The sequence below is a fragment of the Triturus cristatus genome, chromosome 10 (genome assembly GCF_964204655.1).
Source record: "Triturus cristatus chromosome 10, aTriCri1.1, whole genome shotgun sequence".
NCBI classification, from domain to species: Eukaryota; Metazoa; Chordata; class Amphibia; order Caudata; family Salamandridae; genus Triturus; species Triturus cristatus.
This window is the reverse complement of record NC_140593.1, coordinates 69,537,719-69,555,953: the sequence shown is the minus strand read 5'-3', so window position 1 is coordinate 69,555,953 and position 18,235 is coordinate 69,537,719. Positions and strand designations below refer to the sequence as shown.

The 18,235-nt window shown below is 48.7% G+C and overlaps 1 protein-coding gene across 5 annotated transcripts in view; it reads left to right on the top strand.

Moving 5' to 3' along the window:
- TBC1D5 (TBC1 domain family member 5) overlaps nt 1-18,235 on the top strand; it is a 2,224,639-nt gene that overhangs the window by 1,630,707 nt on the left and 575,697 nt on the right. For all 5 annotated transcript variants that reach the window (XM_085630445.1, XM_085630447.1, XM_085630444.1 and 2 more), the window contains one exon: nt 7,302-7,408. In XM_085630445.1, the coding sequence (XP_085486571.1) occupies nt 7,302-7,408 (107 nt within the window). The remainder of the gene's footprint in view (nt 1-7,301; nt 7,409-18,235) is intronic.

The window sequence follows — 18,235 nt, the reverse complement described above, 5'->3', positions numbered from 1 at the left end:
AGTGCAGGTGTCTGGTGGGTTGGTGGAAGTTCAAGCGGTGGTTGATGTATGCTGGTCCTTGGTTGTGCAGAGCTTTGTAGGCGTGGATTAGCTACTTGAATTGACATCTCTTCTGAATGGGTAGCCAGTGTAGCTTCCTGAGGTCGGGGGTGATGTGGGCTCATCTGAGAAGGTCGAGGAAGAGTCTGGCAGCTGAATTCTGTATTGTTTGCAGTCTTTTCAGGAGGTATGTGGTGATTCCTGCTTAGAGTCCTGCCAGCTGGTGACTATGGCTTGAGTGACGGTTCTTCTTGTTTTGACTCGCAACCATTTGAAAATCTTATGGAGCAAGCGAAGGGAGAGGAAGTAGTTGGATGAGACTGCGCTGATCTGGTTTTTCATGGTGAGCTTGCTATCCAGGATGATGCCTAGGTTGCAGGCACGTTCTGTCGGAATAGGTGAGGAACCAACTATAGAAGGCAACAAGGAGTCGTTCCACGCCGAGGTATTGTTCCTGAAGATCAGCACTTCCGTTTTGTCTGTGTTGAGCTTTAGGCAGTTGTCTTTCATCCAGCTGGCAATGCTTGTCATAAATCTGTGGAAGTTGTCCATGGTGGTGGAGGGGTCTTCTGATAGCATAAGGATGAGCTGGGTGTCGTCAGTGTAGGATATAATGTTTAGTCTGTGGGGTTTGACGATGTTCACCAGTGGGGACATGTATACGTTAAACAGTGTAAGGCTGAGGGATTGTTAGAAGGCGACCTCAGAGGGGCCCGGAGGGGGCCCTGACTGTCCTGAGACCAACCCTCGAGGTATCGTAGCCGGGCACTTGCGGGAGACTCCTCAGGGGAGGAATCTCGTATCTAGGATCGTACACTCGGCACCACACGACAAAGAGACACCACACCGAGAGTTCTTAAGAGCAAATCTTTATCAGATCGGAGTGGTAAGATCTTTATGATCAGCAAGGCAATATATATACAAGTTGAGCGCGGGCTCACAAAGTCCTGGAGGGGGGTTTAGGAGGTAGCGGGACAGTCTTTGGGGGAATGGATCAAATGCAGGAGTGTATCCGGCGCACAGCTCACAATCCTCGAGCTGGGGGATACGCTTGTCGTCGTGGGGTCCGGCGGGACCAAGGGAGTCTGGGGGCGCTGCGAGATACTCAGCAGGCTCGAGTACAAGTTCGGAGGTCTTACGATCTTCAGGGAGCCGCGAGTCACTCAGCAGGGCTCAAGCACAAGTTCGGAGGTCTTACGATCTTCAGGGAGCCGCGAGTCACTCAGCAGGGCTCAAGCACAAGTTCGGAGGTCTTACGATCTTCAGGGAGCCGCGAGTCACTCAGCAGGGCTCAAGCACAAGTTCGGAGGTCTTACGATCTTCAGGGAGCCGCGAGTCACTCAGCAGGGCTCAAGCACAAGTTCGGAGGTCTTACGATCTTTCAGGGAGCCGCGAGTCACTCAGCAGGGCTCAGGTGTTTCCAAGGCGAATCTGCCGGACAGTCCCAGGGCACCCCTTGTTATAGGGCGACTCCTCTTTAATGTCCGGAGTCTGTGCAGGCAGGGGTCTTGTCACCTGGGGGTCGCTTGTTGGGGGTTTCCTGTCATTGTCCTTTGATCCTTTCAGGGCCGGGTCGGGAGGAGCCCCAGACACCCAGCAGGCGTGGAGCCAGCCCTCGGGGAGGCCGGCGGGTCGATCGAAACCCACCTTCCCAGGGAAGCGCAGAGGTGTGATGGAAACTGCTCCTCCCTTTCTCATCCCAAGGGGAGCGCGATGTCCTCCAGCCGGAGTGGCGCCTGTAGGCTAGGGTCGCGCTGGGGCCGGGCGGCCATCTTGGTGCATGAAGTGGGCACGCGGGCCCGGGGTGGCCGAAGGAGGAAGGCCTATGGACGGGGGAAGTCCGGGTCGGGTGTGTGTGTTCTGGTGGGAAGGATCGGCCAGGTCAGGGGCTGGTGTGAGGTGCAGGGGTCAGGTCTGACTATGTTACGAGGGCCGGGTCTAACAGGGATGCTGCAGATGTTCTTGGGTTCTGAGGTGAACGGAGATAGACGGACTCTGTGTTCTTGCTGCGAGGAAGGAGGTGATCCAGTTGAGGGCGTTTCCTTGGATTCCAACATGGTGGCGTCTCTTGATAATAGTATGGTGGGATTTAGTGTCAATTGTGGCCGAGAGGTTAAGGATGATCAGGCTGCTGTTTTTCCCGGTCCAGCAGGGTTCTGATGTGGTCAGTTGCAGCAATCAGCGGTTTCGGTGCTGTGGTTGGTGCTGAATCCGGATTGGGAGGTGTCCAGAAGGCTGCTGTTCTCCATATGTTCAGTGAGTTGGCGGTTGATGGCCTTTTTGAGGACCTTGGTTGAAAAGGGGAGCAGAGAGATGGGACCGTAGTTTTTGAGGTCGCTGGGTTAGGTGGATGGTTTTTTGAGAAAGGGCTTTAATTCTGCATGTTTCTATTCTTTGCGGAAGATGGATGCGTTGAAGACGGTGGTGAGCATGTTGCTGATTATCTTGCTTCTGAGGTTGAAGGTGTGGTGGGGACAGGGGTCTCCGGGTACTCCCGAGTGGATGCAGTTCATGATGGCGGCAGTGTCTTGAGTGGTGAGCTGGTTCCAGGTGGTGATCTGGTGCGTGGAATCAGGACGTGTGATTGTGAGTTGGTTGTGGATGTAGGCGGTGGTGGGTTGGGATTCGAAGTTTTTGTAGATGGTTGTGATCCTGTCTTGGAAGAAGTTTGCCAGGGTGTCGCAGAGTTCCTGGTAGGGGGTGAGGATGTTCTCTGTGGCTAAGGGGTTGGAGACCCTAACCCAAATTGAGTCAGTTGGGGAAACCACCAGGTATCACTATTGGTCTGGTGTTCATGGACCAAAAATTATGAGGTCTGGACGCCCTAGAGCTCTTTTTATTAAGGGTGGGCGTAGTAGGCGTAGTACCTCTACACGTATTTCCACTGAGTTTAAAAAAAACTCAGTGGAAATACACTACTCTCCCTCCCCCCTCGCAAATTAATAAATTAAAACTAAGGCACTTACCTGCGTGGCTGCCTCCTCCTCTGCCTGGCTGCTCTCCTTCCTGCTCCTCGCCGTCCTCCTTCTCCCATGAGAAAACACTACGTTGTAACTGAGTAACGATCATGGGTGACTCTGACTGTGTTTAACCACTTATAGGCAGACTAAACGTATGACTGTTTCTCTGCCGATAGCAACCTATGATTAACCACCAGTTTTAAGATGTAGAAAAACTCAATAAATCTGCAAACTTTGGTGAAACCATGCCACTATACGTCACCTATGCAAATAGTTAATGTTGTAGACAATGTGTTTATCCATGTGTGCAGCCTGTAAAACATTGGTGAATGTCTATCAATGTCAATATCATTATGATAAATATAGTGAGTGTCTACTTACTGTATGAACACAGCATCCATAGGTGCCTCGTTTGAAAAAGTCATTGGGTAGTGCAGCATTTGCAATTGTACCTACGTTTGGTTGTAGTTGAAGAATGCAAATTTCAGGTTGAGTCTAGGTCAAAGGTTCAAACTTAGGAGATAACATTATAGGAAACATCCCATCTCTAATTTATCATTGAGTCCTTTGGGATTCATTGTGTCCAATTTCCTATTCCAGTATATTTTATGCTGCAGTAAAGTTTTAGTGTTGTTTTTATCCGCTGTCTTCTGTAATACCTCAATGATTTGGAACTTTATCTGTGCAATGGAAAGTCTGTGTTCAATCCAATGGGCTGCCAGGTTCGAATTAACATGATTGTTGTGAATTTTGGTCTTGTGCTCCGAGAGTCTAATCTTGATTTTCCTTTCTGTTTTGCCTACATACACTAAGTCGCAAGGGCATTTGACGGCATGTATTAAGTTGCCGGAGTTACAATTAGCTGAATGAGTCAACTTAATTTTCTATCCTGTCCATAGATGTACTGTGATGTTGCCAGTCGTTGCGTTGTTGCAGTGAACACAGTTTAGACATATTTTCGTTCCTTCACTCTTATGTTCCTTCAACAAAGTTCATTTGGACAGAATTTCTTTGATCTGGTGTATACAAATAGTGGTTTCTGGTTGGAAAAGGTTGTGAAAATCAGGTTCTTGCTGTAGTAGTTCCCACTGATTATGGATAATATTTTTAATCAAATTTGATTTTGTCGAAAATGTAGGCACAAAGACGATCCTGTTAGGGGAGTGTTTGGGTGTTTTTTCCAACAGTTTCTCTCTTCTGATGGACAACGCTCAATGTTCATGTTCCTCCAACAATTGCGTTGGGTATCCTCTGTTTATGTATCTTTCTTTCTGTTCTGCCAACGTTGCTTTGCATGTAGAGATGTCTGAGGAAATTCTCCTAGTTCTTAAAAATTGAGAGCACGGTAGATTTCGGACTAAGCTTGGTGGGTGGAAACTTTGAAATAACAGAGTTATTTCTATCCATGGGTTTCTTGTAAACCGTTGTTTTTGTACCAATTTCTGTCAGTTCAATCCATACATCTAGAAATGCCAAGCCAGACTTACTGATGGTGTGTGTAAATTGAATCCTGGGATTCTTTAAGTTTAATATATTGATGATTCCCAATAGGGTATCCTCTGGGTTTTTCCACACCAAAAAGATATCATCTATATATCGACACAAACATAGTCCATTTTCTGTCCAATTGGGATTTGACAGAACATGATCAAATTTGTTATGAACATCATAAATGAACGGGTTGCACACCTTTTTTACTTGCAATTAGTTCCTCCACATTTTTCACCTTCAACTTACAACGTTGCGTGCTTAATGGTGTCGTACCAAGCCCAAACAGCATGTGTTCAAATAGACATCAACATATTGGGACAACATTCTGCCCCAAACCATTGGCACAGCCGAAATTTGCATTTGCAACGTTTTATCCTTTTTTCCCCATTTAGCATTCATTTTTCTTTCCTTTGTTTGTTATTCTTATGCTTGAAACCATTCTAATCCGCATGCAAGGAATGCCATTTCCCAGGTTTCTACTGTTCCTACTGGGCCATCTGAACCTCACTTCAAGAACACGACTAGATACAAATTAATCAGTAGCAGTTTATTTAAAAACCCAATGCATTTCTGGCCTCGAGGGCCCTTCGTCAGGGGTAACTGAAAATAACAATTTGACATTAGTTAATATTCCATTCACCAACATCTCATAATACAAGTTTATACATCTCTTTCCCATTCTCAGTCGCTTATTTTAATTTTTAAATGTGTTGTTTACGCCCTCAATCAAACATCGATCTCTCTATGAATCATAATTATACTTTGACACCAACTGCTTCAACCTTCGGTCTCATCCTCTCTTCTTTCCTCATTAGTTGTACATTTCCATCCATTCTTCCCATTCCCTTTCCACACCCCATCTCAATGCCTCCCTCATCTCCACTCCCTTCTTTAACTTGCCACTCTTTATAACCCTGCTCTCCCTCGGCTAAACACGAACCAACACCTTTTCCTCCCATACTTCCAATCAAACCTCCCGTTCCCCTATTGTATTCAGTCAATATTTCAACCTATCCCATCAAAAATACTCCCGAAACTCCTTACTGTAATTAAACTCTCCCCAACCCACTTTCTTTCCTGACCTCCTTACATACCTGCTAATAAGCGAACGTATTCTTCTCACCATCCCAGAAAGAAGTCTCCTTTCCCTTTCCACCCCCTAATCTGAAATTTAAGCCTTCGGCCCTCCTACCAAACGGCCTGCCCCCTAATCTCCACATAATTAACAGCTGTGCCACTTTCTAACTCTCGACCCACCTTAAGGCACTACAATTCCCATGATGCATTCACTTGGAAAAGTTGCTGAGAACTGCGTCGATTAACAAGTAAATTCAAAATTTAGTGCAACTCAGAGTATTTCAAAACCACCGGTGCTTAAAAACATGTATACAATCCAAGTAATTATGTGGAGATACATCTTTAGATTCTGAGTTCAGGCATACTAAACTTTATTTTCCCACCTAGTTCCCAGGGCCAGTTATGTTCATAAGATGTTATAAACAAACTTCCCATTCTGCCCTATGGGGAACAGGTAGCCTTGCAATAGTGAAAAACGAAATGGGCTGTAATTCACTATCAGGACATGCCACACACACCAGGGCATGTCCTACCTTTCACATATACTGCACCCTGCCCACAGAGGTATCTTGGGCCTACCTTAGGGGTGACTGACATTTAGGGTCTGGCAAGTGGGTGCACTTGCCAAGTCAACATGGCCGTTACAAACTGCGTGCATACTCTGCAATGGCAGGTCTGAGTTACCTTTTTAGGTCTACTCATGTGGGTGGCACAATGAGTGCTGCAGGCCCACTAGTAGCATTTGATTTACAGGCCCTGGCACACTCAGTGCACTTTACTAGGGACTAACAAGTAAATCAAATACTCAATCCTGGAAACTCCAAACCATAACACAATTTACCAAAGGAGCACTTGCACTTTACCATTGATCAGCAGTGAGAAAAGTGCGCAGAGACACTACACCAGCAAAAAAAGAGTAAAAACCGGGAGGGCAGAAAGCAAAAACTCAGGAAAAACACGCCAAAAGATGCCAAGTCTAACAAGGTCTCACTCAATTGGAGGTAGAATTGGTTGTTGCAGTCGAAGTAACTATGGTGTAGGCAAAAATTGAGCAATTCCAACACAAAAACTTTATATGCTCCTGTCTCAGGTTGTTGTAATAGTGCCCATTCTATTGCTTCTAAACCCTCCGAATGTGGAATGGATGTATATAAGGACACTACATTGGGCACACATTTCGAATGTGGTTATGAAATAACTGGTTGATTGCCACAATTTTGATTTCTGTATATAAAGTGTTCATAGAATGTAATTTGAACGTTGTTCTTTGTCAAAAGGTATTGATATAAATAACATGTGAATCTTTGGTTGCAGTGAATGTGGTTCATAAGTTTAACCTTGAAACATGTGATATTGTTAAATTGTGTATATATGTTTCTGCTGGTAGTGCACGCCTTGTCCAAGGCGTTTTGCAAAGACTTGGCCGTCTTTCCATTTAGACCTCATGTGATAGACAGCACCTAGAAGGCGTAGCACACTGATCGTTCTCTCTTCTCCCCAAGTGCCTAAAGAGTCCTATAATTAGGTGTGCACAATCTACTTTTCACTGTGTGGAAATATGTGGCTAAAAGCTCATATAATTTCTCGATGTTGCTTTTACATTGGCTTCTTTTTTTCACAATGCCTTGTGACTTTTCTTCTTTAAGATTGCCTTGTGTGTTCTTATATTTTCTGTGCCTCTTCTGTCGCATCTTTTTCTGGGTTTTTAGGATGTTTTTTTTTTATTTCTTCCAGTGATCTCCAGTAACTACCAGACTTGCCTGGGACTTCTTATGCACTACCCCCCCATCGGGGACGTGCACTCCCTCATCCTCCGAGCGCTGTTCCTCCGGGACCCAAAGGTAAGGAGCTGCCGGCTTTGTGGATGTCGGGCCGTGCACGGTCTCCGTGCCGAGTACAGCGAGGCAGGACTACGCAGGGAAGGCTGCAGCGCCAGTTAAATAGGGTTCAAGATAAGTTACAACAAAAGCAACAGATTATCAAGCCCAAAAATAATGCACCTCTTCCTTGTCCCCAGTTAAATGATTCTTGAAACACGATCCTTAAGGTGTGCACTCACTATAGCACCCACTGCCCAGGGGTGCAACCTTATGGCCCCATTTTAACAAAAAACACAAAAAAGTGGTGCAGCAGACAGCCAATGTTCTTGCAAAGAAGTCTAGATCAAGACTTGATATATTCGATATCTTCTTTATTTTGCTTGTATACAAAAGAAACTCCAAACATTACAGCAAACAGCCAACACGTTTTGTTCACATGTGAACTTCTTCAGGGCTGTAACATAATAAATACAAAAATTACACCTAAATACAAATATACATAAAGGTGAAAAACATGAAAATACACGACCTTACAGAGGATCCAAATACAGCAGCCGTTGCCTTTGAGGAATGGCTTAGGAGGTCTATAGTTCAGGTGTTACCAGCTAAATCCTTTATTAACTATAGGTCAGGACCCACTGAACCCTGGTATTCTGAACAGCTCAGACTGCAAAAACAAAAATGCCACCGTCTGGAAAGGAAGTGGAGATCTTCCTATGACTTGAATGATAAAACCATCTATAAACAAGCTTTGCTCGAATACAGAAAATCGATACATGAGGAGAAAACCTGCCATTTCACTACAGCCATATTAACCACAAAAAACTCTTCAAAGGAACTTTTTTCGACAGTAAAAAAGTTGGCCGAATGCTTTGAGGTAACAGTCACCCAAAAATCAGACGTTCTGTAACTCATTGGCTACTTTTTTCCAAGATAAAGTTAAGGAGGTCTATAATGGCTTCTCTAGGTCTACGGCCCAAGGGACTGCGTCCCCTCCTGAGGTGTTAGTCGCATCTAGGGTAGTTAGTGAAATCTCCTCAGCCCCCCTCGATTTCAGTGATTCGCCTGAATTATCTGTTTTCCCGCCACTGACTACGGAGGAAACCATTAACCTTATGCGGTCCACTAAATCTGGATCCCCAATGGACCCCTGTCCCCCTAAAAATCTTCCATCTTCTACCATAACTATTTGGCTTGCATCTGTCTCCTATTATTAACCAAATGTTCACCTCTGGTATATTTCCCACCAGTTGGAAACTGGCATGTGTTCTCCCCCTTCTGAAGAAACCTAATTTAGATGGGGCGGATCCTAACAACTACCACCCAATCTCCAGACTCCCTTTGCCTGCAAAGATGGTGGAAAAAGCCATGAATGGTGTTATATCTGAACATATTGAGAAGCATGCTTTCCTGGATGCTACTCAGTTTGGTTTTAGAAAGCATTGTAGCACTGAACTGGCCCTGATCACAGCATCCGAATTAATTAGGCAGACAGTTTAAGCAGGAGGCAATGCAGCACTTGTGCTGCTTGACCTCTCTGCTGCATTTGATACGGTGAACCTTCAAAAATTGTTGGAAGTCCTGAGGGGGATTGGTAGTAAAGGGAAAGCTTTTGCTTTAGTTGAATCATTCCTGTCTGGCCGGGAGCAATTTGTGGCTCTAGATGAGTTCAAGTCACCGAACTTTACTTTACCATGCGGAGTGCCACAGGGCTCTTCATTGAGTACAACCCGTTTTAATATCTTATGTTGCACAGCTGGCTAGGATAATCAGGTCCCTGGGTTTCTCGGCTGTTTCATATGCCGACGACACCCAGATTGTAGTCTCGGTGACAGGCTCACCTGCTGACACTATTACACAATTTCACACCTGTCTTCATCAGGTCGGTGAATGCATGGCCACCAATTGTTTGAAACTGAACTCTAGTAAGACCGAGGTCTTACTTTTGGGAGGCCATACCCTTTTTTGGTCCGCTGCTCTGTGGCCTGTGGAGCTGGGCCCATTACTGACTCCTACGAATAAGGTGAAAAACTAGGGAGTCACGTTTGACTCTATGCTTTCTTTCGAAGGCCACGTTAACCAGGTTACATCCCTTTCCTTCTACACATTAAAACTACTGAGAAGGATTCTCCCATTCATTCCGGCTGAGCTGCGGAAACTAGTGGTCTTAGCTCTTGTTCTATCTAGAGCTGATTATTGTAATGGGCTTTTTATCAACCTGCGAAAGAAGTGCTTATCTAAACTGCAGATTGTGCAAAACGCTGCTGCACGTCTCTTGCTGAACATTCCAAGACATAAATATGTCACCACCGGCGCTCAAAGAATTACACTGGCTGCCAGTGAAGAGACGGATCGAGTTTAAGGCTCCTTGCATTGCTTTTAAGGCTACGTATGACATAGGGCCCAGCTTTTTTAAACAGAATCCACAGCCTTACATTCCCACTCGCCATATTTGTTCATCTCATGCCCATAATTTGATTGTTCCTGGGGTGGAAGGATTTTCTGGTCGGTACGACCACATTTTTGAACTCTCTACCACTTAGGCTGAAACAAGAAACTCACCTGTTGGCCATCAGGAAGGCGTTGAAGACCTGGCTGCTTAATCTTTGATGTGTTTCTGGACTGTCCAGTTAGTCATGACGAGCTAGCGCCTTGACACCTTCGGGTGAATGTTTCGCGCTCTATTTAAAAAAAAAAATCATTTCATTTCACCTTCAAAGACAGAAAATACACCAATGTTAGTGCCATAGTGCATAGACATAACCACATAATATTCCATTTAAAAGCACATTAAAACCATTACACAAAGCTGAATCCAGGGGTAACAAACAAGGAAGTTACCCGCATAGCCTGAGGGTTTAGGATAAGTGAAAAAAATCTCTTTAAGATGCTGAAAGATTCTTACGCTCCAGTGTCCTAGTTGGAAACTGGGTGAGAAAAGCGCAATGAGATACCTACATTCTTCCATAATATTGTCAACATCATCAGGCAAGAATTGTCCACCTTGTTCCCCTTAAATATCCCTGATCTAATTACCATTAAGAACTCAAATTCCCCATGGACCGACTTTAAACTAGTTACAGCGAGTCAGTTTAAAGGCACCATTAAGCAAACTAAGCACTCTAGGTAGCTCACCCCATCCCTCCTAACTTAGCACTAATTCCTAACTGGTGTGAAATTATCAATTATTCTTTAGAAGAAGGCTTTATGTCTACCGGACACAAAGTAGGACATCTCAAACAACAGCTAAAAAAAAAAAAAAAAAAAAAAAAAAACCTACGTTGGACCCAAAACCTCCTTCGGAACTTAAACCCTGTCAGAGGCTCACCATTTCTGATGAAAGGTCACAAGAACTGCGTTGCATCCCAGCTGAAGAGCTGCCTGGAAGAAAACAACCTTATTGGCAATTTCCATTGGGTTCTATACAGGGCGCGGCACGGAAACCTCAATGGTGGATGTGTTGGAGGATACTCTAGAAAGGATCAACAACAAAGACACGCGCCTCTTGATTCCTCTAGACTTGTCCTCAGCATTCAGTACAGTGAACTAATGACACTGCATTAAGGTGGTTTACATCCTATCTTGAAAACAGACACCAACCTGCTAAAATTGGGGAATTTCTCTCAAAACCAACACCTCTGAACTTTGGGGTACCCAGGACTCAATACTGTCACCTTTACTTATCGATATCCATATTGAAGCCACCTTGGAGCACTTCCAAGCCGTCTAGGATTTCAATATCAACGCAAGTGATTCCCAGTTATAGGGTAGAACCTCTGCTGATCATATGATCATATTCTCCTGCCTGTCCAACATTCAAAAATAGCTAAAAAGTCTAAGCAGAGAACAAAATGAATTAAAAAATGAGTTTCTCTTTGTATCTGACACCCAGCTGAAGCAGTGTTGGTTAAATGCAATCTGATCTGCGCACTATCAACCTCAGACCGATGATTCGGGACAATCGGTAGGTATCGTAGTAGACTAGAAACTCCACCTTGAAGCTCATATAAGGTATCTGACCAAAGGGGCTTTTTGTCAACTCCCGTCTGCCTAACTGCAAATCTTTCTCCCACCTAATGACTTACAAAATGCTGTGCAATCGCTGGTCATTACCCGCATCGACTATGGACATGCTCTCCTTGGTGGTATACCAGAGAAAAGCCTGATCCCTCTAAAGGCGGTGCTGCACGCACAGCCAGGCTGACAGGTACTTGACTTAATATGGCCATATCACACCGACTCTCTCTTAATTAGAACGGCTTCTGATTGAGCCAAGGTGCATCGTCTGGTGGGCACCACATTCTTCTAAATAACCACACTGACATTGACGTCCAGTGGGTTCAGCTTCTTCCAAAGGGCGGGAATGCGAATGAGTGTTCTGACTGAGGATTCTGTAGTCACTCTTGTCCCCTTTACGGCTGCTAGTCCTTGGGCTTCCACCCGCTAGCTATAGACTAACTCTGCCTCTTGTCGCATCATCAGATGACCTTGGAGAAACACAGGAGGCAGGGCTTGTGCACAGGGGAGGCAGGGTTTCCCAGGCGTAAAACAGGGCTAGGACACACAGGAGAAACTCGCGAGGCGGGTTAGGTCACTCAGAACAAAACGAGGGACTGCAAAAGGTGACAGTTGGATCTAGCAAGTCTCTCTAACACGCCCATCAATCCCTTCCATGGCGGAAGCCTCAGCCCTCTTGTGCTTGGTTTACACATCTGCGTAGAACCAGTGGCGCACCTCGCTGAGGAGTCCTGAGTGGGCTTAGGAGTGAATGCCAAGAGAGACAAACCAGTCTGAGTGATTAGCCTTCCTAAGAACCCACCAAACATTACCCATGGTTAGGCCAGGCCTTCCACTGCTTCCTGTGCATGACCAGTGGCAAGACTGAGATCCTACTGACTGGAAACGCTGCCCGCTGTTCTGTTGCGCTCAGTCACCTGCCAAGGCTAACTGAACTCCACTGATCACATATAGCCATCAAGCTGGACTTCCTCTTTCTATCACTTTTTTTAAGTAACTGACAGGAAATACACAGCACTTTACAAAACTCTTTGGTAAATACGAAAATAAATAAATCACACAGAAGAAACATGAGACGCAGGGTTGAGCGACGTGGCGAGGCTGTACAGCAGAAGCACAGGAGGCGCGGCTAGGTCACATGAGAAGCACAGGAGGCGGGGCTAGGTCACATGAGAAGCACAGGAGGCGGGGCTAGGTCACATGAGAAGCACAGGGCTAGGTCACATGAGAAGCACAGGAGGCGGGGCTAGGTCACATGAGAAGCACAGGAGGCGGGGCTAGGTCACATGAGAAGCACAGGAGGCGGGGCTAGGTCACATGAGAAGCACAGGAGGCGCGGCAAAGTCACATGAGAAGCACAGGAGGCGGGGCTAGGTCACGAGAGAAACACGGGGGCTAGGTCACGAGAGAAACACGGGGGCTAGGTCACGAGAGAAACACGGGGGCTAGGTCACGAGAGAAACACGGGGGCTAGGTCACGAGAGAAACACGGGGGCTAGGTCACGAGAGAAACACGGGGGCTAGGTCACGAGAGAAACACGGGGGCTAGGTCACGAGAGAAACACGGGGGCTAGGTCACGAGAGAAACACGGGGGCTAGGTCACTAGAGAAACACGAGGGCTAGGTCACGAGAGAAACACGGGGGCTAGGTCACATGAGAAACATGGGGGCTAGGTCACACTGGATGTGAGGTGGCAAGATCATATGGGAAACACAGGAGGTGGGGCTAGGTCACACTGGATGTGCGGTGGCTAGGTCACATGAGAAGCACAAAAGGCGGGGCTAGGTCACATGAGAAGTACATGAGTTGGGGCTAGGTCACATGAGAAGCACAGGAGGCGCGGCTATGTCACATGAAAAGCACAGGAGGCGGGGCTAGGTCACATAGGAAACACAGGGGGCTAGGTCACATAGGAAACACAGGGGGCTAGGTCACATAGGAAACACAGGGGGCTAGGTCACATAGGAAACACAGGGGGCTAGGTCACATAATAAACACAGGGGGCTAGGTCACATAGGAAACACAGGGAGCTAGGTCACATAAGAAACACGGGGGCTAGGTCACACTGGATGTGAGGTGGCTAGATCATATGGGAAACACAGGAGGGGGGCTAGGTCACATGAGAAACACAGGAGGTGGGGGCTAGGTCACATTTGAAATACAGGGTGCGCTAGGTCACACTGCATGTGGGGTGGCTAGGCCGCTTGAGAAGCAGAGGAGGCGGGGTAGGTCACATGAGAAGCAGAGGAGGCGGGGCTAGGTCACATGAGAAGCAGAGGAGGAGGAGGGGCTAGGTCACATGAGAAGCAGGGGCTAGGTCACATGAGAAGCAGAGGAGGCGGGGCTAGGTCACATGAGAAGCAGAGGAGGCGGGGCTAGGTCACATGAGAAGCACAGGAGGCTAGATCACACTGGATGTGGGGGGGAGGGGGCTATGTCATAATGGGAACACAGGAGGCGGGGTTAGGTCTCATGAGAAGCACAGGAGGTGGGGTAGGTCACACGAGAAGCGCAGGTGGCGGGGCTAGGCCACATATAGTAAACTTGAAAATGGACAGCTAATACACAAAAAAGTACCATTGGGATTGGGGTCAGAACACACTACACCTGAGCTACGAGGCTAAGCAACACAGTGCAAAGCTGGGAGGCAGGGTCATAATGTCACCAGTTATCACCTGTGATCCCTGCTTCCTGGTGGGGTAACATGAAATGGTTTTGTACTAATTAATCCATTGTACGAAAGGTTCCTGTTGCTTCATGATGAGTTTTACTTGTTTGCTTCTGAAATCGGTGATTATGTGAACTTTGTAGCATTTGACTTTGTTAAATTCGCCAATAATACATTAAATCTTATCACTGAGCACCGTCATGTTCAGTCCTTGTGCCACGTTTCTACCTCACAAAAGTGTAACTTCTAACACTGTGGCCTGAGTTCTGCTGAGGGAGTTGAGAAGGGCTACTCTCACATTTCTAGAGGGAAAGCGTGCATAAAAGCTGTGTTTTCTAATCATTGGAGCACTTTTTTGGATACAGAGGACATTATGTCGGCCAGCTCAGGACCCTGCCCAGGAACTCGGAGCATCACCTCCATGGAGCGTGTGCCCACCATTGCTGACCCCAGGAGAGATGAAAGGACATTGGTTTAATTTTTAGCACATTGTGCGTGTTTGTGTATGTGGCCTGCCTGGTACACGCATGCTGCTTATGAGAACCAGAGTAATAGAGGCCTGTGGGATCCATTTTGGCTACTCCCAGATGGGGCTTCTGCTCAAGATGGAGGTGAGGTTGTCTTCCGAGACATTGGAAATGTACTGCTGACACGCCTGAAGCTGGATGGAGGAGACGTAGACGTTGGAGCAGAGGCAGAGCAGGCCGGGCTCCTTTAGGAGTTTGGTTAGGCCGTTTGTTGAGAGGTGCTGCTGATTCCTATTCCTGAACTACTGCCATTTGGTAGATGATGAGGGTGAAGGGTGGGACTGCAGTCTTTTTTGGTCAAGGTGAAAGGGCAGTGGCGGCTAGGTAGATGATGAGGGTGAAGGGTGGGACTGCAGTCTTTTTTGGTCAAGGTGAAAGGGCAGTGGCGGCCGATACTGATTTAGAGTTCTGGGGGGGGGGGGGGGGGGGGTGGGGGAGCACGCGAGAGGGGTAATGCAGGGGGTTTATAATAATTAAAAAAGTTTAAAAACTTACCTGATGCTGCAGCCACCTCTGCTTCCCCTTCCTGGTGCCAGCAGTCCCTGGGCCAGCATCACAGGTTCCCCATCCAATCCTGTGCTGCTCTCAAGCATGAGAGCAGTGTGGGGATTGGCTTGAGCGGGCTAGATCAACGCTCGCTGAGGCACAGGGACTATGTGCTGTTTCTTCAACCTGGCTGTGCCAAAAATGTGTGGGAGAAACCTAAGGGCGCATGTCAGTTTGGCCGGCCTAAGATGGCCGGACAAACTGACATGTATACTTAAGTGTACAAACTAGTCCTCATGGCCCGACCCAGTCCCTCCCCGCACACGCAGTCTAGGCCAGCAGCTGAGAAATAAAAGAATATTATTAGGAGAAGTCCTTGGAAAGGGACCCCTAAGGTGAAGCCAGCCTTTTGTCCCCCCCATCATTCTTCTGTGCTGCTGATGACGAGGTGAAGAAATCTTACATAGTTTGTACCTCTGTTGTGGGTCTTCCAGGCTAGGGACTAACCTGTTGTGCGCAGGTTCAATCAACGCTTGCAAGGAAAACCTCCTTAAACCAATTCTGATGGTGCAAACAGAGCAGGTGTCTGCCTGATGGTGAGGGTCCCAGAGGTGAGTGGACATCACCTAAGTCCACCCCTTGCTGCAAGAACAGATTACCTGCCATGAGGAAGAGGCCAGCCAGCCGTCCTGCTGAAAGAATGAGGAAGACTGCCAGCCCTGCAGCAGGAGTGCCTGTCCAGCAAGGTAGTGCCTGACCTCAGTGCAGTGAGTCTGCAGAAACAGAGGACCGTGGAGAGTAGTCTGTGCACCTTGGTGGAAATTGTGAAACTGTATCATGACCTGAGCCTGATCTATGAAGATGCAGCGCATCCTGAGCCACTGCGCCTTAATTGTAAAACCGCAGTGTGACCGAAAGCTGCTGTACGTAGTCACAGCATGACCCAGAGCCGCTGAGTCCTTGTCCACCATCCAACCAGTATCGCCTCACATCTGCTTGTGCCTGGCCATTCTTGGCCTCAACTATCCAACCCTAAAATCCAAAGTCAGGCTGCAAAGAACCCCTGCCGTACCAGCCATAAGAGGATCCATCCCTCCCTTAAGCAGCCATCCCAAACGCAGCCACATCACCCACATGCCACCACTGAGGAGGCAGAGAGCGACACAGCCACATCACCCACACTCCACCACTGAGGAGGCAGAGAGCGACACAGCCACATCACTCACACCCCGCCACTGAGGAGGCAGAGAGCAACAGCCACATCACCCACACCCCACCACTGAGGAGGCAGAGAGCAACACAGCCACATCACCCACACCCCGCCACTGAGGAGGCAGAAAGCGACACAATCACATCACCCACACCCCGCCACGTGACCCACACTCTGCCACTGAGGAGGTAGAGAGCGACACAACCACATCACCCACCCCACCACTGAGGAGGCAGAGAGCGACACAGCCACATCACCCACATGCCGCCACTGAGGAGGCAGAGAGCGACACAGCCACATCACCCAGACCCCACCACTGAGGAGGCAGAGAGCGACACAGCCACATCACCCACGCCCCACCAATGAGGAGGCAGAGAGCGACACAGCCACATCACCCACACGCTACCACTGAGGAGGCAGAGAGTGACACAGCCACATCACCCAGACCCCACCACTGAGGAGGCAGAGAGCGACACAGCCACATCACCCACACCCCACCACTGAGGAGACAGAGAGCGACACAGCCACATCACCCACACGCTACCACCGAGGAGGCAGAGCAACAGCCACATCACCCACACGCCACCACTGAGGAGGCAGAGAGCGACACAGCCACATCACCCACACCCCACCACTGAGGAGGCAGAGAGCGACACAGCCACATCACCCACACCCCACCACTGAGGAGGCAGAGAGCGACACAGCCACATCACCCACACCCCACCACTGAGGAGGCAGAGAGCGACACAGCCACATCACCCACACCCCACCACTGAGGAGGCAGAGAGCGACACAGCCACATCACCCACACCCCACCACTGAGGAGGCAGAGAGCGACACAGCCACATCACCCACATGCCGCCACTGAGGAGGCAGAGAGCGACACAGCCACATCACCACGCCCCACCACTGAGGAGGCAGAGAGCGACACAGCCACATCACCCACACACTACCACTGAGGAGGCAGAGAGCGACACAGCCACATCACCCACACGCCACCACTGACGAGGCAGAGCGTGAGACAGCCACATCACCCACACGCCACCACTGACGAGGCAGAGAGTGAGACAGCCACATCACCCACACGCTACCACTGAGGAGGCAGAGAGCGACACCGCCACATCACCCACACCCCACCACTGAGGAGGCAGAGAGCGACACAGCCACATCACCCACACGCCACCACTGACGAGGCAGAGAGTGAGACAGCCACATCACCCACACCCCACCACTGAGGAGGCAGAGAGCGACACAGCCACATCACCCACACCCCACCACTGAGGAGGCAGAGAGCGACACAGCCACATCACCCACACGCCACCACTGAGGAGGCAGAGAGCGACACAGCCACATCACCCACCACTGAGGAGGCAGAGAGCGACACAGCCACATCACCCACATGCCGCCACTGAGGAGGCAGAGAGCGACACAGCCACATCACCACGCCCCACCACTGAGGAGGCAGAGAGCGACACAGCCACATCACCCACACACTACCACTGAGGAGGCAGAGAGTGACACAGCCACATCACCCACACCCCACCACTGAGGAGGCAGAGAGCGACACAGCCACATCACCCACACGCCACCACTGAGGAGGCAGAGAGCAACAGCCACATCACCCACCCGCTACCACTGAGGAGGCAGAGAGCGACACAGCCACATCACCCACACTCCACCACTGACGAGGCAGAGCATGAGACAGCCACATCACCCACACCCCACCACTGACGAGGCAGAGAGTGAGACAGCCACATCACCCACACGCTACCACTGAGGAGGCAGAGAGCGACACCGCCACATCACCCACACCCCACCACTGAGGAGGCAGAGAGCGACACAGCCACATCACCCACACGCCACCACTGACGAGGCAGAGAGTGAGACAGCCACATCACCCACACCCCACCACTGAGGAGGCAGAGAGGACCTGCAGGCT